General features: G+C 37.9%; 2 protein-coding genes across 3 annotated transcripts; both read left to right on the top strand.

The window, feature by feature from the left end:
- The first annotated feature begins 955 nt into the window (after positions 1–955).
- Positions 956–26,027, top strand: ankrd28b (ankyrin repeat domain 28b). 2 transcript variants are annotated; one of them, XM_059567492.1, is made up of 28 exons: positions 960–1,253; positions 6,449–6,532; positions 6,615–6,693; positions 6,824–6,894; positions 8,127–8,327; positions 8,505–8,592; positions 8,679–8,821; positions 10,342–10,554; positions 10,638–10,716; positions 10,803–10,917; positions 13,992–14,074; positions 14,171–14,234; positions 15,443–15,511; positions 15,595–15,735; positions 15,821–15,932; positions 16,012–16,038; positions 16,125–16,199; positions 16,322–16,523; positions 18,221–18,308; positions 18,378–18,495; positions 18,599–18,818; positions 19,639–19,726; positions 19,809–19,892; positions 20,732–20,877; positions 20,981–21,063; positions 21,178–21,260; positions 21,362–21,453; positions 24,532–26,027. In XM_059567492.1, the coding sequence occupies exons 1-28, from the start codon at positions 1,227–1,229 to the stop codon at positions 24,813–24,815; spliced, it is 3,159 nt and encodes a 1,052-aa protein (XP_059423475.1). In that variant the 5' UTR covers positions 960–1,226; the 3' UTR covers positions 24,816–26,027. The 2 variants fall into 2 exon arrangements, with proteins under 2 accessions (XP_059423474.1, XP_059423475.1); XM_059567491.1 differs by having other exon boundaries at positions 956–1,253; positions 13,992–14,234.
- On the top strand, positions 12,699–13,364 carry LOC132157709 (E3 SUMO-protein ligase ZBED1-like). Its single transcript, XM_059567011.1, has 2 exons — positions 12,699–12,818; positions 12,918–13,364. The coding sequence occupies exons 1-2, from the start codon at positions 12,702–12,704 to the stop codon at positions 13,317–13,319; spliced, it is 519 nt and encodes a 172-aa protein (XP_059422994.1). The 5' UTR covers positions 12,699–12,701; the 3' UTR covers positions 13,320–13,364.
- Positions 26,028–26,227: the final 200 nt, after the last annotated feature.

Genomic DNA, 26,227 nt, shown 5'->3' with positions numbered 1-26,227 from the left:
TGAATATGCATGCCTATTCCCTTTCTGTCTCTTTCTTTATTGGGATATATATATATATATATATATATATATATATATATATATATATATAACTAAAGTTTATATATATAAAACTAAAGTCAAGTTGCTTTATCTAAGTTTTTTTTTAAGTTTAAACAGGATCTACCTATAATTTTTTATCTAATACAACTTTCTATCACAGTCTTCACTTTACTATAGCAGCTATCAGTTGATGAGCTGTTCCTTTTAAGGAACAATATGAGTAACCGGTTTCATTGTTTTCTGTACAGAGTTATGAAAACATTTCTATGTATTTCCTGTAACACAGTGAAGACACAATGAGGAAAAAGGATAAAATAATATATTCCAAGTGTACTGAAATTTGAGAGTATACATTTTACATTTGGTTATACATAGGATATAACAGAATTGAGTCACTTGATTACAATTTGACAGTTTTATACTGACATGCACTTTTAAACCTATATCTAACAGTGACATTTTGTTTGGATTATAATGTTATCATTAAATATACTGCCATATATTATAACAAATATATTTTTTTCATTATTTTGTTGACCATTTAACTCTAGGAACAGAAGGGATGTTTAACAATTTGTGTGTGTAGAAATAGGAAAGAGGGAAATAAGAAGCGGGTTTCTCGCAGCAGAATGATCATATTTGGGGTCCTTGGCATCAAAAAGTGTTAAAACTCCTGCATCAGTAATTTTCTATAATTAATACAAATAGAAAATGTCAAAACAACTGTGTAACACTAATATAATCTCAATGAAGCATCACTTTTCATCACATTCAACAACATTGTAAAAAAGTGAAGTGGAAGTCACTATGTTATAGGGAAACACGTATTTCTTCCTTTACCGATCTGATACCTACTGTAAACTGCGACGCGCGCACACATCCCATGAAACAACGTTTCACAGTCCACAAGCAAGCATCTCCCTCATCTGAGTTTTAGCCAATCACCGTTCTTTGTACTGTCGCTCAAACCACCGTCTAGCCAATCATCGTCCCCGTTCTTTGCGAGGCAGCAGTGGCGGTAATGTTATGGAGTTTTCTACCCTGCTCGTTCGGTGGCAAGTAGGAAACCCCAGGCCTACTGCAAACGCTAGATCTACCGACAACAAAACATCAGTATTCAAGTGGCAGTGGTGGTGAAAAATATCCGGTTAGTTCTGCATGAGATCCAAAGAGAGCATCGAAACATGGTGGTTCTCAAAATTAGAGACCAGGTGAGTGATGTCAGAAACAGCTAGCCGAGTCAAGCTAATAAGTGCTAACACGCCAGTGAACGACCCAGCAAGCTCACAGACGACTGAACTGTCCAAAGCCATTTAACTAAAGACGTTTAAGAGGTCGAATATGTGCTACACTGTGCTAAAAGCAAAAAAGAAAGCGGAACGTAATTTGTGGGTATTTGTTATCTCGTGTAGAAGGAATGTAGCTAATAGTTGCTAAGCTAAATTTCCGCGAGCCACGATATTAATATAACGCTTGTGACCGATGAAGTGTACACTTTGTTTCCAATAATCTGTTAAGTAATTAATACATCGCACAAGTCTTCTGTTCCCATGTTATCCTAAGCCTCGGGCAACAGTTGGTCTAGTGAGGTTAGATGGTAAACATATTTTTTTACTGCTGGCTATGAAAATGCTCAGATATCAGAGAGCTGGTTTTGTTTATGGATTTGAAGTTGAGAGTCATATAAAATGATTACATTAATATCAGTCTTTATTAGCTGACAACTTTTTCTGAGTGCACGACAGGTGTATGGTCGACTATCAGTGACGAACAAGCCCAGTCATCCATCGCAGCTCTAAAAAAATTTGGGTTTTACAGATGATCTTAGTGTTATGTAAATTCATTCGCTATATATATATATATATATATATAGAGAGAGAGAGAGAGAGACAGACAGACAGACAGACATTTCTAGCGTAGAGGAGATTCAAGAATAGAGTGACTTTACAAGTGGGCCAAAGATGCCAAATACTTTGGACATCTGGCCTTCGTAAAGATGACACTGCCAGAAAGGTTTATTTAAATGAGTGATGTCGTAGATTTCACCTGTCACATTACTTTCTCCCTCAGGATAACTCAATGTTAAGAGAAAAATTTCTACTGTTATTCCTGCAGTATAGCTTTTTCTTTCTTTTCTTTGACATTTAGTGTTTTGTACGCGTGTAATTTCTGATTTTCAATGGAATGTTGCACCCATTGACATATATGTGCGTTTTGCTGTCAAAATTGCATTGGCTCGGCAACAAAAATAAATAAATAAATAAAAACAAAAAAAGACAGAGGAAATAAGTGTGTGTATATATATATATATATATATATATATATATATTTGTTGTGTTTGACCCATGTTACCTAATAAATAAATACAAATTGAATGAATAAGGTGATGACACTTCCAAAATTCCAATGCCAATTTCAATACCCCAGCAAAAATTACTAGCCTAACTAATGTAAAGTTAAAATCGGGTTTGTACAGCAGATTCGATCCTGTTACTGCTAACTTAACCTAACTGACTGTTTATGAAGATACTTGCCTAGATTATTGACGTAAGTGTGTAATTGTCTGTTCAAGTGTGTTAAGACATGCAAGAGAACGCAGTTTTCTTTGCTGACTTTCAAGTGATTCAAATGCTTAAATTTGCTTGAATGTTTAACATCATAAGACCGGTGTTCTCTGGAAGTCAAACCCATGACTAGGGCTGTGCGATTAATCTAAATCGAAATAAAATTGCGATTTGATTTAAAAAATCGCATTATAGCACGATTTTCTGCAGCCCCGACCTCCCGCAGTATATTATCTGAACCAATCAGGATGCAGCAGACCTAAGTGGAGCGCGAGAACAGAGCAGACTGGGCATATGCCTAACTGGTTCACACACTCTGTCGGTGATGCGTAGTCTTTTTTTTTGGGCCCATGTTAACGGATCAGAACGTTCACACTGCACGTGGTAAAAGATGAGAACAGAAAATGTTATAAATAGAAAGGTGCAAAAAGATTTATTATCTTGCGCATGAGCACAGAGAGAGTTGTGAGTGCACAGGAGTCAGGACACAGGTTGAGCGAGAGGAGACACAATGTAAGGCTGCGTGTATCTGAGCCTTATACATTTAATGATCTGAGCACGCGCATTGGGTTTTGTTAACAGAGCAAAGAAAATCTGCGTGCGAGCGGATAGATTTGCGCTCGTGCATTATTTTAATGTGCTTTCGCGTTACAATAATGCGCTCTCGTTGCTGCTTCTGAACCGTGTACACGTAACTTACTGTATACGCACTGCAGACGGAGTACGTATGAACCTTGGGCAATAAATATATTGGGCAAAACATATAAAACCTGAGGCACCACTACAGTGAGCTTTATGACCGATGCATGGCAAAAAAACAAAACAAAAAAAAAACATCCCTGAACACGGGTTTTATTTTATTTTTATTTTACTTTTTTGCCATATGTCTAGATTTTGTTTGACATCTTTACTTAGTGATTATTTTGACTGTTCTAGAGACATGTTACAACTTTTTGATAAAGCTCTCATTGGTTTTCTTTTGGAAATATGTTTCAAATTTATACTGAATGCATTTATGACTGTAAAGCATGTCTGTGTGTGTCGCAATCGTGATTAAAATCGAAATTGCAAAATTGATAAAAAAATCGTGATAGGTTTTTTTTGTCCATATCGCACAGCCCTACCCATGACCTTGATATTACCGGTTGACCTCCATAACCAGACAGAGAGTTCAGTATCGTGTTGTTTTAGTGTTTGTACATGTACACATGTGTTTACATCACTCAGGCTCTGGTTAGGAAGGACGAGGAGATACAGAAGTGCTCATCTCCATGGTGATGGCATTAACTAGAGGAGCTCATTAAAGGAGACCGAACACGATCGCATCGCTTGAATAGACGATTAAACCTGTATGCATGCAGTAGAGCGCAGGCCACATGTGACAAACAGAGCCTTGTCTCGGCTTAGAGTTACTGAAGGAGCCTTTTCAGATCAAGCTTTCTTCAAGCACAAGTGCTTGCTTATGTTCTCACGACTCTCAGTGTGAGCTTGTCCTTCCGCTGACAAACTCAACTGACACTATCTGGTTTAGATAAGCCAGAGAAGATCTAGCAAGATGAACTTTTTGTATTAGTGATTAGTTAGATTTCCTTTTTCTTATTGTGCTTTCCAAAAAAAAAAAAAAATTAAATTACACTATCTAATATGGCGTGTGATTTCCGAAACTTCTGCGTGGTGTGAAACCTGAGGCAAATTAACACTTGGCTGTCATCAGAATTTTCTGCATCCCATTTCACAACACTCAAGAATGTGTGACTGAACACTTCCTGTAACTCTGGTATAGTGCACATGCTTCCCATGAGTCATAGCAAGCCTGTACTGCAAAAGATGCGGAAGGCATGTGCATTGTTCTCAACCGCAGTTTTTTTTAAAGTGATGACAAAGTTTGGAATATCTATAGAGATGAATATGGAAAGGAAATGGGTCTCTGCCAAGGGGAACTGGTGTCAGAGGTTTTCTTTGATATGGATGCACTCATGGTTTTTATTTGTCTTCTCTGTCACCCGTTGGAACTGGCATTCTCTTTGTTTGTTGAAGTTGGCTAAATGTTTATTGATAAACATCAAATTAGCTGTTTGTGTCCTTGATAAACCAGTAGCGCAAGCTAAGCTGCTGGGAGGAAGAGTGGTGTCCAGTATTAACTCATGGCAGTTTGGAGCAGATCTGCACTGTCTGCACCATCTGCTCTATCCAGTCCATGCTGGCGGAGACCTCCATGATTTGCATCCATCTTTGAGTTAATGATGAACATATTTTCTTATTCTATTATTCTGAGTCTCCTCACTGGTTGGGATTCTCCTTTAGGTTTAAAACAACCCATTTATCTAATCATTTGTTTTTATATTTCATTACTTGAAATCTAAAATTAACTGTTCATCCTTGTTAAAAATTTACCGTATTTTTTGGAATAAGGATCTGAGCATGGTTTTGATCATCCTCCTAGTGGATTTTGGTTCAGTATGTAAACCCTCAATTAATGATTTTAATTAGGGATGCAACAATACCATTTTTTCAGAACCGATCCGATACCGAAAATCTTGAGTGTCTGCCGATACTGATCCAATCTGAGCACTGTTTTTTTTTTTTTTTTTTAACAATGTATAATTTCTATACTTGAATTTTCTGTGTTGACCTGATCATCACTCTTTTGTGTGTTAAACACAATCTACTACACAAACAACTTCATTTTAATGAAAAATAACAATTGAAAAAATATTTAATCATAATCTATGAGAAAAATACTATTATAAACCAGGTTAGTGGATAATTCAGCAACAAAAGATACTCTAGATTGTAGAAAAATCACGGGTGCGCAATCATTTGATAAAATCTGGTGAAATATTTTATTTACAAATAAAAGGGAATAAGTCTTAAATCTGGTAAAATGTTACACATTGCTCTTTGTATTGTTGTAAAATACATTCATGAAAAAACAAATATATACATGTATATAGAAATATAAAAGACGTTTCTTTTAAATGCATAGCACAGTAATAAAGGCAGCAACGTGATCGGACCGAACAAGAAAGACTATTAATACTCTTTGATTGTGCAGAAAAGTATTCTAATTCTAAAGGCGCCCATATAGAGCAGCACAGAGCGCTTATGCACATCCTGTGCACAGAATGATGAGCTTGGAACAACACGGAGTCACACTGCGCAGCTGCGCAGCCTTCTGAGTCCACATAGAACAGTTAGTACACAAGCTGCTTTGCTCGAGTTCATCTTCAGTTCTCTCGTCACAGTTCAGTCAGTGTACTGTTGGTTAATGTCGACTCAGAGAGTGTCAGCACGTCAAAAAAGTGAATAAAGTAATTTGAGAGTATTGGGAAAGATGGAATCCAAATTGTGAAATTCTGTGATGAAATACTGATTAAAGAAACAAAGTTCGATGTTATAATAATCGCTCCTTTAAAACATAAATGTTTGTTTACTAGAATGAAAGCATGACGTTTTTTTTTTTTTTATCATTGTAGGGAAAAGAAAATTGACCATTGATTAAAGATTGATATGTCAATTTGCACTGCAGCTCAAAAAGCCATAGCGAGGAGGCAGAGGGTGGTTTTATTTAGAATCACTCCGGCACTTGAGGATGCATTTACATAAGCAGTACACAGGCAGACTCATGACAACACTACCTCAAGGTGCTGCTGCTTCAGTTTGCTGTCAGAAGTCTTCAGGGAAGAGAGTCAACCATGTTTTCCCAGTTATTGCAAACAAGTTATCAGACTCTGCATTTAAGTTCACTTGTCAGGGCACAGATAATATTAAACGATAGCGATTTGGCCATGCTTCTCATTGTCAGTTGTGTGACTTGAAGTGTATGTCTCTCTGTCTTTCAGCCTGCCCTGCTAAAAGCTATTTTCAATGTTGATCCGGATGAAGTACGCTCTCTCGTTTTCAAGAAAGAAGATGTGAATGTACAAGTAAGAAAAAAATGCCTGGATTTTAAATCGATCCACTTTATATTTCGAATTGGTTCACTTAATAATAAACTACTTATTTCAGGACAATGAAAAAAGGACACCGCTGCACGCAGCTGCTTACCTAGGAGATGCTGAGATTATAGAGCTCTTAATATTATCAGGTAACTGCATCTGGAATAATGAAACTAATTTTCTGAAGCTTCTCGCATCTCCTCCCTTTGATTCCAGGTGTCTTCAAATGTGGCTTTGATGTATTGTCATACTGTTATTCATGTTTTGCTTGTGATGTAGGGGCGAGGGTGAATGCCAAAGACAACAAATGGCTGACTCCTCTGCACCGCGCAGTGGCATCCTGCAGTGAGGTATTACAACACACAGACACACACTTTGATTCTGTAGGTTTTGCTTAAACTTTGCTTCCAGAATTGTCACAGTACCATAATTTCTGTAGGCAATACCAAAATAGTGACACAGATTCCGACAGCACAGCAAAGGCTAATGTGCTTTTAAAACGAACAAATATTTTATATCTATAAAATTTTTTACATATTTTGGTCACACTTTAAGAACCCATTCTTCCTATTAACAAACCATTAACTATGAATTTTGTCTAAAACTGTGTAGGATTAGGGATGTAGAATATGGTCATGCCAAGTACTAATAAAGAGTCAATATGTTAACAATAAGCAATTAGTTAATAGTCAAAATTGGTCCTCATACTAAAGTGTTAACTATATTTTATATAAATATTTTAAATGAAAATGCAGTGTAGTCTACAGTTGATTAAGTAAATATTCCATAAATTAAATAAACACTGCATCCAGTAATGTGTGTTCACAGTGTGTGTGTGCACTTTGGATGGGTTAAATGCAGAGCACGAATTCTGAGTATGAGTCACCATACTTGGCTGAATGTCACTTCACTTCACTATTATCGGTAATAAAAAAATGAAAAAGAAAAAAAAAACAAGCAAAGGAATAAATAAAAGCAAAAAAGAAAATATATAAGTAATGTAAAAGCTTCTGTTAGGTTTACAGGGTTTTTGTGAGTCTTAAAAGTCCTTAATTGCATGTTTGCATGAATTGCAGAAAATGCATATAGTTTCCAATACAAAGAATCTTAAATGAAGAGACATTTACTTCAAATGTAAAATCTTGGATAAACTGAACAAAATTAAGTGAGTTTATGCTTTAAACTTATTTCCATATTCTAGTGGTTTGGAGCAGAGCTATTCAAGCTTTAAACTATTTTATTTTGTAAATTGAAAAAGTAATGGAGATTTGTTGGATGTTGTATTTTTCAAACTTTACAACTCATTGTGTGCTCACTAGACATTCTCATTAAGAGAACATATTGAAGTGTTGTGTTCTCTTCAGTTAATTCCTTCATTTCTTTTTTACTTGGTATTTAAAAGGTCATACATTTACCCTCAGAAAACCTGCAAAAACCCTGTATCTTAAACTTCAGGCACTAATTGACAAAATGTGACTTGCTTGAAGTTGTGGAAGTATGCAACAACAAATTAAGGGAACAAAATGAAAAGTAAGGCTTCAGATAATTGATCCGTCTCTTCCTGTGACCTTGTGCCCTGCAGGAGGCGGTGCAGGTTTTGTTGAAGCACTCTGCCGATGTGAACGCTCGCGATAAGAACTGGCAGACTCCTCTACATGTGGCGGCTGCTAACAAAGCGGTCCGCTGCGCTGAGGCATTGGTGCCACTGCTTAGCAATGTTAATGTATCAGATCGGGCTGGACGCACAGCTCTGCACCACGCTGCCTACAGTGGCCACCTGGAGGTCAGTCAACAGCCATTTGCATATGTGTGGGTTTGTTGAAACGATGGTTCAGAATTCATAAAGTACTTGGAGATACAGTTGAGAGATGTATGTTTATCATTATTTTAGTTCAGTTTTTTCACACTGTTTTATTGTCCTACATGTGTAAAGTGTAATTACATGTTTTTCTGCTGTCAGATGGTGCGGTTACTGCTATCCAGGGGAGCAAATATAAATGCGTTTGATAAGAAGGACAGAAGGGCGATCCACTGGGCGGCACACATGGGTGAGACGAAGCGATTATTTGTTTTCCAGCCTTTTGCACAACTTTATGTGGGGTGTTGTAAATTCAAAACCCTTTTAACCCGTCAGGTCACATGGAGGTGGTCAAACTGCTGGTGTCTCATGGTGCTGAGGTGACGTGTAAGGATAAGAAAGCTTACACACCCCTCCATGCTGCAGCCTCCAGTGGGATGATCAGTGTAGTGAAGTATCTGCTGGACCTAGGAGTGGATGTGAGTGTTCACATTGTCATACTTTCTTAACATGCATGTCTTTCTACTGGGCGATATTTAATATGTACATTATAGATTATAATAACCATTAAGTTTTATAAGAAAAATTCTTCATAACAATAATGTTATGATTCTTCCTTGATTTACAGCTTGTAAATAATTGAGGCATTTTAAGTAGTAAACTGCTTTTATTATTTTATACTATCTTCTGAGGTCTCCTTATAATGTGATAAAGATTTTTCCATCAAAAAAACATCATATTGAACTACATTTTGAAGTAATAGTCTATTTTCTATTTTCTTTATATTGGTGTGGCAAATTGTGGACTCAGTTGTGTGTATTTGACAGGCTGCATCCTACACATATGGACATTGCTGTGTTTTAGTTCAAAAATACATAAAGACTTGGTGTATATCAAATGATCTGTAATAAGACAATCCTATGCACTTTATCGTGCAGCCCTAGTCAAATTGTTCCTTGTTTGTAAACAAATCTGCAGTAAAATCAATTGATCAAAGTACCAAGTCCTTAATGATGCGGTCTGGATCTTCATGAAGAATAAAGTTCATTCTCTCTTTCCTAATGCTGGGATTAGAAGGAAGGCAATGCAAATACTTGTCTTCAGAGCATGTTTATTTTTTGGTTTCTGCCTCGACATGTGTTTGACTCTCTTGTTATTTACACTATGTGCACAAGTCAGTGGGCAGAGCTACACAGGCAATGATTTAGAAGCAGCGTTGATCTACTTCTGCGGAGGCGGTGTTTAGCCACACTATTATGACATATATTGGCACATTCCACATGCTGTCGTTTTGGCAGTAAATGTTGGATTGGTGTGTAAAATGTCATTTTGTTTTAGTTAAAACATCATGAATATTTTAAACTAGATTTTTTTTTTTACAATACATACATCATTATTCAACACATTACAGTGCGTCACGATATCTTAATTGAAAGACAGATTCTCATGTGAATCTGTAGCACAGTTTCAGTCTCTCTCAAGTGGTTTGCTTTACTTCATTCCATTGCTGCATCTTTTATAGTGTAATGTAAAATGGCAAATTAAAATGTTATGTTTTTCATGGAATTCAATGCCAAACTTTTCAAAAATGCTTATGTGCCTGTTCGTATTGATTAGCGCTAGTGTCACATGATGTTAACCATTTTGGCAGTGAGCAAGTTTATTTTAAATATTCAGTTTGGCAAATGAGCAAAGTGGCAATCTGTTTGATTGACTAGAACATAATAAAATGCTTGCTTTCACACAGTCATTTGTACTCTTGTGGGCAGTTCGGTCCAAGTATGGTTCAGACGGCATCATGCTAACCTTTTCATCTAGAGATCCGCTTCAAAAGAGCTAAAAGTGTAGACTGCTGTGCTTATGAAGAGCACGTATAACTAATTGGGCTACTGCACAATGCTTACATTGGTTGCGCACCTCCGTTCAGTCTCATTCAGTCATACAGTAATTAAACCACAGTGTGAATGTCTGAACATTTGAACTATGCACATGCTTACAGATGAATGAGCCAAACGCGTATGGGAACACGCCCCTGCACGTGGCATGCTGCAACGGTCAGGATGTAGTGGTGAACGAGCTGATCGAGTGTGGCGCGAATGTGAACCAGGTTAACGAGAAGGGCTTTGCACCCTTGCACTTCACCGCCGCCTCAAAGCACGGAGCGCTCTGCCTTGAGCTGCTCGTGGGAAATGCAGCCGATGTCAATATCAAGGTGGGACCTTTACTATGGCTACCCACGTGTGACAAAAATCACAAGTGTATTCCGTTGTCACTTGGTTATTTATCTTTTTGCAGAGTAAGGATGGTAAGACTCCTCTACATATGACCGCAGTCCACGGGAGGTTCTCAAGATCTCAGGCGATTATTCAAAACGGTGAGTCTTGAGTTTTGAAATTGTCCATTACTCATGTGCAAACCTGCAGTATCTGACAGCGTCTTGTCTGTTTCGTATATGTGTAGGTGCTGAGATAGACTGTGAAGATAAGAACGGAAATACTCCTCTGCACATCGCGGCTCGATACGGACACGAGCTTCTCATCAACACACTGATCACTAATGGAGCTGATACAGCCAAGTAAGAATTCTCATTCCCATGTGCCTGCTAATTACTCAATGTAACAGATTTGTTTCATTTATGCATTAACTGTGGAAATATAGATGAAGGCAGAAATTCCAGAATTTTTTAATTGATTCCTTGTGCGTATACAGCGAGATGCTCCTGTCTGTCTGGTTGTAACTAGGGATGTAACGATATTGACGATATCGCGCTATCGCGGTGGTAAACGTGTCTCGATATCGTCGTGGTTGGGTTACAATATTAAAAGGACAGGTGTCCGTCAAAAAGCAAGAGGAATAAACACAGTCCCGCGGAACAAATCATTGTTAACTACATAGACCATGATCCTTTGCGCTGCGTCGTCACAACAACCGTTGTTAAGCCAATAGGATTGCACGCTGCACGCTGTCCACACAAGCTCACAGCAAGCCAGCATGGCCGACAGCGATACTTGTAAGGATGAAAACAACAACCCCGAATTTGAGATTGTGCCAGCCCCTGCAGCTTTTAAATCAGATGTCTGGAAACATTTTGGTTTCGCCGTGTCAAAAAACGCAAAAGGAGAGAAGGTGGTGGACAGACAATGGACTATGTGCAAGCACTGCCACAGTAAACTGCGATACAACACAGGAAACACAAGCAACATGCGAAGTCATCTGACGACCCATCATCCCGAAAAGTTTGCAGATTCTCTCACAAAGAAAGTCCTGTCCGGTCAAAAAACCCTGAAGGAGGCATTTTCAACAACTATGCCACACAACAGCGCAAGGGCTCAAGAAATCACGAGGTACATCGCAGAATACATAGCGTGTGATTTACGTCCCTTTTCTGCAGTAGATGGCAAAGGATTTAAAAGGTTAGTGGCCAAGCTTGAGCCGAAGTATCAAATGCCGTCGCGGGCTCATTTTAGTCAAACTGTGTTCCCTGCTCTTTACCGTGAGACAAAAGAACGTGTCATGTTGAACCTTAAACAGTCCGAGTGCATTGCTATTACCACTGATGGGTGGACTTCAAGAGCGACTCACAGTTACATCACTATTACGGCACATGTTTTGACGAGTGAATGGGAAATGCAGAGTTACGTTTTACAAACTAGACAGCTTAGCGAATCACACACTGGCGTAAACATAGCTGAAGTCCTTAAATCTGCAGTCAAAGAGTGGGGGCTGGACAAGATTGGAACAAGGATCGCTGTTGTTACTGACAACGCAAGCAACATGCGAGTAGCAGTAAAGGAAGCCGAACTGTCCCCTCACATACGGTGCTTTGCGCACACACTAAACCTGGCCTCCAAAGCAGGTTTAAAGGTCAACGCAGTGAGCCGCCTCCTCGGTAGAGTCAGACGTGTAGCAAGTTTTTTTCACCGCAGTTCTACAGCCACAGCCGTGCTGACCACCAAACAAAAACTACTCAATCTCCCTGTACATAAACTCATTATTGATGTAGTGACAAGATGGAATAGCTCTCTGGACATGGTGGAGCGCTATCTTGAACAGCAACAAGCTGTTGCTGCAGCCCTACTGAGTGATGAACTGAGACACAAGTCACGTGAAATTGACACTTTGGACACATCTGACATTGCAAATGCAGAGGATCTTGTGAAGATTCTTTTACCAATAAAAAAGGCCACAACTGTTCTCTGTGATGAGTTGCAACCAACAATATCTCTCATTTCACCACTAAAACAAATGATTCAAGACAGCATGGCCACAGATAATCATGACTCAAATGCCATTGCTCAGATGAAGGTAGCCATTCTGAAGGATCTTACTGACAGATACCAAGGAGAGTATGAAAAGTTCATGCAGGAGAGCAGTGCGTTGGATCCACGCTTTCGGACCTTGCAACATCTAGGCAGTGGAGAGAGAGAGGACGTCTTTGAAAGAATAAAGTTCAAAGCATCACAGATGCAACAACAGGTAAAAAATGTTAAAGCTGTGCCATAGAGAAAATTGAGAGAAATACAATAAAATGTAACAAAATGCTGATATAATGTATTTTTATCATTTATGAACCAGGACCAAGATGTGCTGCCCAGGAGCCCACATCCAGCAGATCTGGACGACAGCAGCGCGAGCTTTGTGCCTCCTCTTAAGAAGCATGCCCTTGAGGACCTCCTTGGCTCTTCTTTTAGCAGTAATCAAGTCACAGGTGGAATTCAGGCAGAAATTGACTCTTACTGCAAAGAAGCATTAGTTTCACTGTCTGCTTGCCCTCTTAAGTGGTGGAGAGACAATGCAGGGCGGTATCCTATTCTGTCTTCATTAGCAAAGACCTACCTGTGTATACCCGCTACCTCAGTGCCCAGTGAAAGGGTATTTTCAACAGCAGGGGATATTGTAAATGCCCAGAGGTCTCTTCTTCTCCCTTGCAATGTAGATCTTTTGATTTTTCTAAAGAAAAACTTGAACATTAGCTAAAGAATAGTTCAGTGTTTTTCAGAAGGCTTTTTGCCAGACAGTTTAAGGATTTTTTTTACTGTTCTTTTTTTTTTTTTCTTGTAATGTAGATATTTTGATCTTTCTGATGAAAAACGTGAACATAAGCTAAATGATAGGTCAGTGTTTTTTTTAAGGCTTTTTGACTGACTATTTTATTTAAGTTTAAGTTATGTTTCTAAATACCAGTTTTAAAAGGCTGTCCTTATTTGCCTTGCACATTTAAACCTGACTTAACTTGATCTTTGTTTGCACTTAAAGGGAATTGCCTATTGTTTACAATTGTTCTAGCTGCTTCTTAACTTGAACATTGCACAGAAGAATCAGTTATGCAACCAAATATTACTATACAGAATATTGATGTTCCTGACTACAACTTGCACTTTAAAAGCACTATGTGATCAGTGTTTTATGTTGTCATGGATCCATAAATACAACAATAAATTGCCTGTTGACTGGCAAAAGCAGAATAAATGTCGGTATTTTTTCGCTATTATCATCACAAACACTATCGTGGGCTATTTAACAATACCGTGAGCTTTTCCACAATATCGCAATAAATATCGTACCGTGAGGTCAATATCGAAATTGTATCGTACCGTGAGATTTTGATATCGTTACATCCCTAGTTGTAACATTGGATCTTTCTTTTAGGAGGGGAGTTCATGGGATGTTTCCACTGCATTTGGCTGCCCTCAGCGGCTATTCAGACTGCTGTCGTAAACTGCTGTCATCTGGTAAGCTGTATCACTGCTCAGATAGTCAGCCAGGGCACTCTTTGTGCATGGATTACATAATTAATTGCAATGTAATGGCAAGTTTCTGTCTTCCAGGCTTTGATATAGACACCCCTGATGACTTTGGAAGGACCTGTTTACATGCTGCTGCTGCCGGCGGGTGAGATTATTTTCGATTTTATGGTCGATGATGACAGTTTTTCTTGGTTCCAATCTGTTTATTTATTTAAAAAAAAATATATATATATATATATATATATATATATATATATATATATATATATATATATATTGATATTGATATTTTGTGGGGCATAAATGTCAGAAGTATACAAATATTAAAAGAATGCAATGTTTGAAAAGAAAAACTGAATTAGTTATTATCTTATTTGTTGCTTTAAAATATTTGAACAAAAAATGTATACAAAGTAATGTCTTCACAAAACAAGACTTATTTATTTTGAAACAACACCCATAATTTAATGTCTTAAAATATCTGATGATTTAACCTTTTGATTATACGTTTATGCCAAGGTTAGTTCATATTGTGTACAAATGTAATGTTATTTCTAGTTGATGTTTGTATAAAATACCTTTTAGATAAATAATTTAAGACATTATTTTTCATTTAATTTTGATATATTTTGTACATGGGAATTCAGTGTGCATGTTAAATATTATAAAAATAAAGCTAAAATATTTACTGGTGGTTGCAATACAACATAATTACATTTTCATTTAAATGGTATTAATGTTTTTCAAATAATATGAAACCAGCGTCAATGAGTGTTTCTTAGAAGCTGACATGACTAAACCTTTAACTTTTTCAGTGGTGAGTTTAAAATATTCTAGCGCTCCCCCCAGAGTGAGGTTTTTTAGGTGACCATTATTTTAGAATGTTTCCCCTTACTATTTCCATGGCGACACGTCATGCTTGTCACATGACACACCGCAGTAACACTGAATGACAGATGGACCGCTTTTATTTAGTTTTTCCTTTTTTATTCAAAATATTCATAAACTTGCTTACCCTGTCATGAACAATCTGATTTTCTTATTCACAAATGTGTAAATGAATGTTTTGTAGTTCAAAAACCTTTCTAAATTATATTGATCGTGAAAAATACATGCAAATAAGTGGCAGAACTGGGAGAAGAATAGAGTGAACTTTATAGTTAGTTACACTGTGTATCTGATATAAATAAAACACGTCTGCAAATTATATTGAGGTTAAAAGTATTTTTTTTATTATTATTGTGAATAATTTATCTGTGCCACTGACCAGTCTAGTGCAACCCATTTAATGTTTCATTCATTTAGCTTGAGTCTTTATTGCTGTATCTAATTAAAATGTGTTTTCTACCACAGGAACCTTGATTGTCTGAATCTTCTCCTCAACACAGGGGCAGATTTCAACAGGATGGACAGCTTTGGAAGGTGTGGTTTCTCTGCACCTAGTCATTCATTATGCATCATGATATTTTTGATTGTGAGGTTTGAGCGTACAGTCTCTTCTTTAGGACACCTTTGCACTACGCAGCTGCAAACTGCAACTACCAGTGCCTGTTTGCTTTGGTGGGTTCAGGAGCCAATGTCAATGAGCTTGACAAGAGGGGCTGCACCCCCCTGCATTACGCCGCTGCTTCTGACGCAGATGGAAAGTAAGTTACTGTATCCCATACCAGCGAATGGTGTGCATAACTTATTAAATGACAAGTATTTACCAGTCTCTCGTTCCCTAACTAGGTGCCTGGAATATTTGCTGAGGAATGACGCCAACCCAGGGATCCTAGACAATCAGGGCTACAATGCAGTGCATTACACCTCTGCTTATGGACACCGCCTGTGTCTGGAGCTGGTGAGATTACTTAAAATCATGTGACTAGGTCTATGTTTTTGTTTTTTTCAGCTTAATATATTTCTGTATTCTTCATCAGATTGCGAGTGAAACTCCTTTAGATGTGGTAAGTGCTGTGACGCTCAACATAAACCTCTTTAAGACTGTCGCAGAGTGATGAGACCTAATTAGATCTGGTCTCTTGTTTTGAAGTTAATGGAAACCTCAGGGACAGACATCCTAAATGACTCTGATGTACGTGCTCCTGTGAGCCCTCTCCACCTGGCTGTGAGTACAGTCTCCATCTGGTTTGTGCACCAAATGTTGGGAAACACTGCAATTCTCTTATGCTTTCTGGCTTGGGTTCTTCTCCGATTATATTTAACGGTTGTTTTAACGCATGTCCTCAGGCATATCATGGACATTACCAGGCTCTTGAGGTATTGGTTCAGTCTTTGCTGGATTTGGATGTGAGAACAGCACAAGGACACACGCCGCTGGACCTGGCTGCCTTCAAAGGCCACGTTGAATGTGTGGATGTGCTCATCAACCAGGGGGCTTCCATCCTGGTGAAAGACTACACGCTCAAGCGCACCCCCATCCACGCCGCTGGTATGGTGTACAAAGACTAATGAGATTACATGACGTTCAGTTATTTGCATAGTTTTTGACCAGACACAGATTGTGATTCAGTTGGAAATCTGAATGACTTTTATTGGTTAATTTAAAGGAAAAAGTCACATTTTATAATAAAACCAAAGACTTTAGATATACAATGATGGTTCATTCTTATGAATGGCCGCTGAGTGAACAGACTTTCATTGAAAGGGACTTTAATAAAACTCAATCTAATGAAAGTGAGATTGTATTGATAAAAAAAACAAAAAACAAAACATTGGAAACAGAATATGCTTCTATTGACAAAGCTGTTAACACAAGACAGAGCTAACACTTCTGTTGTTAATCAGCCAAGCTGATATATTTTTGTCACTGGTACTGAAGATCTGCAAGTCATTAACCATCGTCCTCAGTCATCTCTCCTTACACCGTGTCTAGACCAGATGCGACAGTGGTCATGTGGCACCGCGCTGCATCAGCTAAAGACTGGACGCAACAAAGCGACCGTTGAAAATAATTTTAAATATGTGATAGCACGTCATAAATGGAACGTGGCAGCAGTTTACTGTCAGGGATTTGTGGTGTCACACCATGCCGCGCCTCATCCCATGTAGACCGCATCACGGATTATAATGTGTTCTATTGACTTATATAATGGATCTCTATTATAGAACGGTGGTTCTATAGTATTTTGTCGCGCCACTCCCATTCAGGGTAAGACACGGTGTTAGGAATTGTTTTCCCTCATAAGCAGGGGTGCACATAATTTTTTCAGCCTGGTTCTCATAAGAGAACCTGGAGATTTGGTTTGGTCCTCACACTTCATATAGCGTGACCCATTAAATGCAACAATAAAGAAAATTAATAATAGTTATAATATTATTACACCTTATTTATTTAGTTTTTTAAAAATAATAGTGTGATAATATTATTAAAAATAAAAAGCAGTCCTAGTATTAAATACAAATGCATTTATTTTATAGTAAATAAACTTAAAAATAAAATGTTAATATTTACTACTACTTTGTTTATTTGCCTCTTTAAGAAGAATCGCTTTATGTATTCCCCAATTTTAATTCGTTTTGGAAAAAAGCGTCTAAAAATAAATAAAAGCGTTTTCATCATATTCAAACTTTCATCATATTTTGGCGGGTTGCCGTGAAGTAAGTATACGCGCTTCCGGATTTAGCGCCGCTGATTAAAGAGCGTCAGTGGATTAATGTCACAGTTTTGTATTGTGCTTTGAAAACGGCATGACATAGCCCAGATTTATGCTTTCAGGTTGAAAATAAAACTTATATAGTACAGTTTGTGATCTAAAATGGTAATTGTGCATTAAAAGCTGTCAACCATGTCTGTACGCAAATGCAATGTCAGAACATATTTCTATCATATTTCATATTTCTATTCACATAAATTCTAATGCATTTTTTATTTTGGTCGTGCATGCGGACCTGCGGACCACTTATGTGCACCCCTGCTCATAAGAATTCAACCACCCCCCAAACCCCAATCCCCTGATGTCATCATCCATTGTGATGTTTCACTTTAGACAAACCATAACACCCCATGAATGTTTAACTGTAAGATTGGTAGTCAAATCAGGCTCCTCCTATTGCTGCATCGAATCTTTAACTATTCGGGGTCACCCCTACTCTCATGACACACGTGTCTTCTCTCTTGCCTTGCAGCCACAAATGGTCACTCTGAATGCCTCCGTTTGCTCATCGGAAATGCTGACCTGCAGAGTGCAGTGGACATTCAGGATGGGATTGGCCAGTAAGTACATGAGACTATTTTCCAGTTTCTTCTTGTAGAAAATAATAAGAGTCATATATATGGTTTCAGGACGCCTCTGATGCTGTCAGTGCTGGGTGGACACACAGACTGTGTTTACTCCCTTATTAATAAAGGAGCCAATGTCGATGCCAAAGACAAACAAGGCCGGACTGCTCTGCACAGAGGGGTAAATCACGACTGATTTTCTTCAGTATTTCTACTGATTCTGGCTCTCGCCTGTGCTAGTGCTTCAAAGCGTGGCTCATGGCTGTGTGTGTTGTTCCATTCAGGCGGTGACTGGTCATGAGGAGTGCGTGGAGGCCCTGCTGCAGCTCAATGCCAGTTTCATGGTACGGGACTGTAGGGGGCGCTCTCCAGTGCACCTTGCGGCCGCCTGTGGCCACGTTGGGGTTCTGGGGGGCTTTCTGCATGCTGCCCAGTCAGTAGAGACCATTCCTGTCATCACTGACCACCAGGGCTACACGCCCCTGCACTGGGCCTGTTACAATGGTGAATAAACACACTTGCCAATCACAGATCGATGCACCCTACCGGTTTAAAGGCCTGCTTGCACCAAATCTGATGAAAATAATACAGGGTTCCCACTCTCATTGAAATGTCAGGTTTTTTTAAAACTGGTTTCCAGATAAGGAAAAGTCATGGAAATTTCTATAACCATTTAATGTAAATTAAATTTACTACTTTGAATTTCTGGTTATGATCTGTTTGAAGGCTCCGGAAGTCAAAACCTCTTGAGCTACATTCAAATTTAACTTGTTAAATTTGACTTTCACTTACTCTCATGCATAATTATTATGCATAATCTTATTTTAAGGAATAGTTCTTTGCGTACAAATAGAAATCCTCTTCAGCACTCATTGTGTAATGATGATAATTTAGTAATTACGATCGACTGGACAAGTCATGGACATTCATTGGTCAGAAAGGGTGGGAACCCTGTAAATGGCACTTTGGTGTCTGTTTGTCATTCGATGCAAAATGTTAAAACTGAAATGAAAGCACGGTATTCTGAAATATACAGAAGTCACTTGCATTAATATGACAAATAACTCCTGTATATCTATTTTAAATAATCTTGGAAAAAGACAAAACTTGTTGGCAGTTCATAGGAATGCTTTTTTTTTTATCTCTTTGTTAAAATCTCAATGTTATAGTTTGTTGTGACTAGACCCGACAAGGTGGAATGCCAACCAGCCCAATCACAAAATATGATCGCCATGTCTTGACTTTTTTTTTTTTCTTTCTCTTTGAGCAGGACTCTAGAAGCTTGTTAGATAAACTGTTGTTACACCAAATTATCTCTCTGCAGGTCATGACACATGTGTTGAAGTGTTGCTGGAGCAGGAGTTATTTCATAAGACTGAAGGGAACACCTTTAGCCCGCTTCACTGTGCTGTGTAAGTGCATTTGGTTTGGGTTGGTATGTGATTGTGTTTAAAAGGGCAAAATATTGAAGCTGTTTTTTGTTATGACCTTCAGTATAAATGACAATGAAGGAGCTGCTGAGATGTTGATAGACACACTTAGTCCTGCCATCGTCAACTCAACTGATTCCAAAAACAGGTACTGGTCCTATTGTTTATTTAGTCTTTTATCCATTAAGATCGATGTGGCTTGTGAGGACACTTTTTCTTTTCTTTTTTTAAATAGTATGTTTTAAGAGTTAATAACGTTCAATTTATTTAATGTTATATCAATAGTGACAAAACAGTGCTGTTATTAAGCAAAACTAAATCTTTTAAAAATAATTTGTTAAAGTTGAAATAAAATAATACTTAGAAATGTTGGCATCTTGAAAGTTGAAGTACTAAAATTACTAAAACTGGAAAAAATATATATATCAAAATATTAATAAGTACTATAATAGTTTTCAAATAGTGCTAAAATAACACCGATAAAGTCTTAACTGTAATAGTAAATATCACAATTTTGCTAATGGAAATTGAACCAAAACTGTTCTGAATGTTACCTAATGTCGTTTAATGTTCCTTAAATCTAGTAAATGTAATGTCACATGTTTTTCTTATTGAAATGAATAGATGCAAACCAAAATATAGACATTATGGAAACGAATTATAAATGATAACGTTAAACATTTGATTTTGGTAACACTTTAGAACAGGGAAGTTTTCCCTGAACAAACTCCTAATTTTCTGCTTGTTTATAGTTAATGAGGTAGTTGCTAAGTTTAGGTATGTGGTAGGGTTAAGAGATAAAAAATATGTTCATGCAGAAAAAGGCATCAGTATGTGCCTTATAAGTATTAATAAACAGCCAATATAATAGACATATGTATGCTAATAAGCAACTAGTTAATAGTGAGAATTAGTCCTTAAAATAGTGTTACCTTTTTTTTTTTTTTTGGTTGAGGTCCATTTTATAACCTTTTTCCTCTGTGACAGGACTCCTCTTCATGCTGCGGCATTCACGGATCACGTGGAGTGTCTGCAGCTTTTGCTGGGTCATAACGCACAGGTGAACTGTGTGGATGCTGGAGGCAAAACCCCACTCATGATGGCTGCTGAGAACGGCCAGACTAATGCAGTCGGTAGGACTTTGACACTCAAACCTCAAATATTTTACTTTTTTTTTAGTTAACTGAGTTTGTGTTTGTTTTTTGATGTGTCATGATGTCTGTCTGTGTTTGGCAGAGGTGTTGGTGAGCAGTGCAAAAGCAGATCTCACGCTACAGGATGCCAACAAAAACACTGCTCTCCATCTGGCCTGCAGTAAGGTACGAAACACTCTGTTCTCTCATGTCTTAATTCCTCATAAGTTATACCCATCTAGTATAGATTGTGATGTTCTCATAACTGTTACTGTATTGATTTTCATTTGATCTCGATAGGGTCATGAAACCAGTGCCTTGTTGATCTTGGAGAAGATCACTGACCGAAACCTCGTTAACTCCACCAGTGCAGCATTACAAACGTAGGGTCAACACACAGAAATTATGCACTTACACCGATGTACAAAAATATATTAAACTAATAAATATATATTAAGCCTAATATTAAATTGTCATGTTCCAGGCCCCTGCATGTGGCTGCCAGGAATGGCTTGACTGTGGTTGTCCAAGAACTACTAGCTAAGGGTGCTAGTGTGCTAGCCGTTGATGAAAATGGTAAATGCTGATGATTTCTAATCTTATCCTGACTATAGATTTTCGTATTTATTTAAAATGTTTAGAGATGAGCAATATGTTGTGGATGATTTTATATATATATATATATATATATATATATAAATATATATATAAATATATATATATATATATATATATATATATATATATATATATATATATATATATATATATATATATATATATATATAATATAATATATATACACACATATGTGTGTGTGTATTTATTTGTATGTGTATGTATTAGTTGTATTAACATTTTTCCGATGTGTTGACTGCGTTGAAAACCGTAACGGTTCAGCACACATTGCTCTCATTCTCCCTCTTGTTCGTTGTTGTCGTTTAACAATTCTGTCTAATACAGATAGAAGTCTTTTTAATAATCAAATAGAACGGTTAAACAAAGGAATTAAAATGTATACAGTTGTGGCCAAAAGTTTTGAGAATTAAATAAATATTAGTTTTCAAAAAGTTGGCTGCTAAACTGCTTTTAGATCTTTGTTTCTTTGATGTACTGAAATATAATTACAAGCACTTCATACGTTTCAAAGGCTTTTATCCACAATTACATGACATTTATGTAAAGAGTCAGTATTTGCAGTGTTGGCCCTTCTTTTTCAGGACCTCTGAAATTCGACTGGGCATGCTCTCAATCAACTTCTGGGCCAAATCCTGACTGATAGCAACCCATTCTTTCATAATCACTTCTTGGAGTTTGTCAGAATTAGTGGGTTTTTGTTTGTCCACCCGCCTCTTGAGGATTGACCACAAGTTCTCAATGGGATTAAGATCTGGGGAGTTTCCAGTCCATGGACCCAAAATTTCAACATTCTGGTCCCCGAGCCACTTAGTTATCACTTTTGCCTTATGGCATGGTGCTCCATCGTGCTGGAAAATGCATTGTTCTTCACCAAACTGTTGTTGGATTGTTGGAAGAAGTTGCTGTTGGAGGGTGTTTTGGTACCATTCTTTATTCTTGGCTTTGTTTTTGGGCAGAATTGTGAGTGAGCCCACTCCCTTGGATGAGAAGCAACCCCACACATGAATGGTGTCAGGATGCTTTACTGTTGGCATGACACAGGACTGATGGTAGCGCTCACCTTTTCTTCTCCGGACAAGCCTTTTTCCAGATGCCCCAAACAATCGGAAAGGGGCTTCATCGGAAAATATGACTTTGCCCCAGTCCTCAGCAGTCCATTCACTATACTTTCTGCAGAAGATCAATCTGTCCCTGATGTTTTTTTTGGAGAGAAGTGGCTTCTTTGCTGCCCTTCTTGACACCAGGCCATCTTCCAGAAGTCTTGGCCTCACTGTGCGTGCAGATGCGCTCACACCTGCCTGCTGCCATTCCTGAGCAAGCTCTGCACCGGTGGCACTCCGATCCCGCAGCTGAATCTTTTTTAGGAGACGATCCTGGCGCTTGCTGGACTTTCTTGGACGCCCTGAAGCCTTCTTTACAAGAATTGAACCTCTTCCTTGAAGTTCTTGATGATCCTATAAATTGTTGATTTAGGTGCAATCTTAGTAACCACAATAACCTTGTGGTTATAACCTCCACAGTAACCTTGCCTGTGAAGCCACTTCTATGCAACGCTATGATGGCTGCACGCGTTTCTTTGCAGGTCACCATGGTTAACAATGGAAGAACAATGATTTCAAGCATCACCCACCTTTTAACATGTCAAGTCTGCCATTCTAACCCAATCAGCCTGACATAATGATCTCCAGCCTTGTGCTCGTCTACATTCTCACCTGAGTTAAGAAGACGATTACTGAAATGATCTCAGCAGGTCCTTTAATGACAGCAATGAAATGCAGTGGAAAGGTTTTTTTGGGATTAAGTTAATTTTCATGGCAAAGAAGGACTATGCAATTCATCTGATCACTCTTCATAACATTCTGGAGTATATGCAAATTGCTATTATAAAAACTTAAGCAGCAACTTTTCCAATTTCCAATATTTATGTAATTCTCAAAACTTTTGGCCACGACTGTACAAAAAAAGTGTATCATAATGATTGCTTTTATATTATTGGTAGAAAGGCAAACATTATAATACTTTCTCATTTGCCATCAGCAAATATGCATTTATATAATTTAAAGAAATCTTTGACTAATGAACATTTAATTTCACAAACCTTGCAAACTTAGTCGAATCCAGATTTGAGATCTTGTGAAGTGTGCATTTGTTTATTGCCTGATCGAGTGTTCTCTGCGTGATGGTCGGGCTGTGTGAATTGAACACGGACGGGAGAGTTGAGCGTCAATGGAGATGCATGATCGACAAACTTAAAACTCGTGATTTCAAACTGTGCCGTGCTTTATCCATTTCCCCACTGCCATATGTAATATTCTCTGTGTGTAACATGAATGTTAACCTGGCTTTATTTGAAAAATATTATTCCCAGTGCACACAAACTTCCCAAAATACCTGCTGGTTACAGTGTTTACTTCCTTTTTAGTTATATTTGTATTAAATATTTATTTATTTGTGAAAAATACTTTGCTTATTTTTGAATCCATTTTCAAATTATAAAAAAATTCTCAAATATTAATCAAAATGATATCGGACATCGGCCACCCTGCTTTCCAAGATATCGGCAACGGCTGTAATGTAAAAAATAATATTGATCCACCAGTAGTATTTATGTAACAGGTCTGTTTTTTTTTTATTAATTCTTTTATTCAGCAAGGATGCAATAAATCGATCCTAATTTAATTTAAAATTAAATTGTTAATAAATTAGAAATAGGAAACCTTTCTTTTTTTTTACTGGTATTTTACAGGTTACAATGACATTTAGGAACTCATGGAAATTTTGAAACCGTGAACTATGATTATAGTTTGGTTTAGGTTTGAAAATAAGCAAAACAAATTATTGATCTCCCAATTCATATTTCATATATATATGTGTGTATATGTATGTATATGTGTGTGTGTGTATATATATATATATATGTGTGTGTGTGTGTGTATAATGTATGTATATGTATGTATGTATCTACAGCATAGGTTATATTTGGAAATAATTATCATAATTTTTTTTCTCTAAAAGGCTATACTCCAGCCCTGGCTTGTGCTCCTAACAAAGATGTGGCAGATTGCCTGGCGCTAATCCTGGCCACCATGATGCCCGTGTCTCCCGGCGGAGGAGTGGTGCCCAGCCTCACGTTCAGTGCCATCAATCACTACACCAGCCCCACCAAAAGCGTCACGTTCGACAGCCTGCCCATGCTCCGCTCCGAACACAGCTCCTACTGCAGTTTCAACAGCATCGGTCGCCATGACGGCTTCTACAAGGACGACGAGCTAAACGACTCTGACTCAGAGACGTACTGAGGAGAAGGAAAGGAGAGGCACACATTTTGTCTTAATTACCAGCGGCCAGCCACTCCGCAGAGCCTTAAGAATCTCTACACACACCACACACAAACAAACACACGTATGAGGCGCAGCAGGCAGGCCCTCCCAGCCCCCTTATCCATCAGCTCAGCCTCTGCCAGCACATCTTGCCATACACAAATATGACGGATAAGTTGGCGGACCTCCAGACATGGCAATAAAAGACAAGAATCAGCAGCCTGGGAGCAACTTTTGCACAAGCAGTTTGATACTGTCGTAGTGCAACTGGGATTGGACGTTCAGATCCTCCCTCGCGAAAGACTGGGATATTTGTGATGCTTTCAACGGTTTCAAGTCAGTGTGCACTTCTGAATCGGTCATTTACATTTACTTGGAAAGAAATGATTTATTTTTTAAAATGCGATTTTAATACCTGTCTATTTCTCTGTCCCTCTGAGGGGGATAAAATAAAAAATAAAATAAAAATAGAGTTTCAGTAGTTTCAAAACCGCAAATTGAGGACATGAACATCAGCATTGTAATGATTTTGGCCACAAGCATGAGTGATGTTAAAATGCTAACTGTCTCCATCTTCAGTTTTAGGATAAATTATTCCTTTTATCTATGGTATTTATTTTTACTTTCCATATTTCATCATCATTTTGTGCCTTCATAAATTACTGTATGGAGGGAAGGGGCAGCTTGAGAGAACAAATCTGCGATGCACAAGAAGTTCAACACTACGTCTGTGAAAAGCACTGAAAATGAAGAGGCAAACGGCTCCCAGCATGCTTTGCTCCAGAATGAGGAACACAGTGTAAACCAATGGTAGAACAGCATTCGATCTCTTTGTATGTTGATATATAAATATTATATTTTTTCTGGCTCTTATTAACATGACTTTTTTTGGCAGATATGCTCGCTTTGATTTAGCAAATGAAACCATTCGATCCTTCTGTGATGGCCTGTCAGAAACCTGTGTTTGTCTCTTTTCAAGCTTTGATTTTGGAATGATTGAAACTGGAAATCTGTTCAATACAGCTTCCCGGCTGAGAGGGGATCAGCGGGGATCTGTTTCCTTTTCTGTCCTTTTCTTTGGGGAAAAGGAGAGTGATTGGTGCGGTCGATGGCCGCTGCTGTCCCCTACTCACAACAAGAGATTCCTGTATATTTTATGGTTGATTAAATAAATGAGTTCAGTACTTTGAATCATATTTTTCTTATTCTCAAATGTTTAAAGCTGCAGTCCGTATCTTTTGTAAAAAAAAAAATAAATAATAATTATGTAGAGTACATCAAGAATCCATCACTGCGGTACACCTAATAAGTGTTTATATTCAGACAATTTTAGATCAGTTCTGGTAGGAACCCAGCATGTGTATGATTCGTCATGGACATAAACAGATAGA

This window comes from Carassius carassius, chromosome 15, assembly GCF_963082965.1.
Source record: "Carassius carassius chromosome 15, fCarCar2.1, whole genome shotgun sequence".
Lineage (NCBI taxonomy): Eukaryota > Metazoa > Chordata > Actinopteri > Cypriniformes > Cyprinidae > Carassius > Carassius carassius.
The sequence above is the reverse complement of the archived record's forward strand: the minus strand, read 5'-3'. Positions and strand labels throughout refer to the sequence as shown.

What these genes read in the sequence shown, in the direction of transcription:
- ankrd28b (XM_059567491.1), top strand. Translation starts at nt 1,227, where the DNA reads ATGGTGGTTCTCAAAATTAGAGACCAG. An exon ending in AATGGAGCTGATACAGCCAA is followed by an intron (nt 10,918 to 13,991) that starts GTAAGAATTCTC and finishes TCTTTCTTTTAG; the next exon opens with GAGGGGAGTTCATGGGATGT. An exon ending in ATTCAGGATGGGATTGGCCA is followed by an intron (nt 18,309 to 18,377) that starts GTAAGTACATGA and finishes ATATGGTTTCAG; the next exon opens with GACGCCTCTGATGCTGTCAG.
- LOC132157709 (XM_059567011.1), top strand. Translation starts at nt 12,702, where the DNA reads ATGCAGGAGAGCAGTGCGTTGGATCCACGCTTTCGGACCTTGCAACAT. An exon ending in CATCACAGATGCAACAACAG is followed by an intron (nt 12,819 to 12,917) that starts GTAAAAAATGTT and finishes TTTATGAACCAG; the next exon opens with GACCAAGATGTGCTGCCCAG.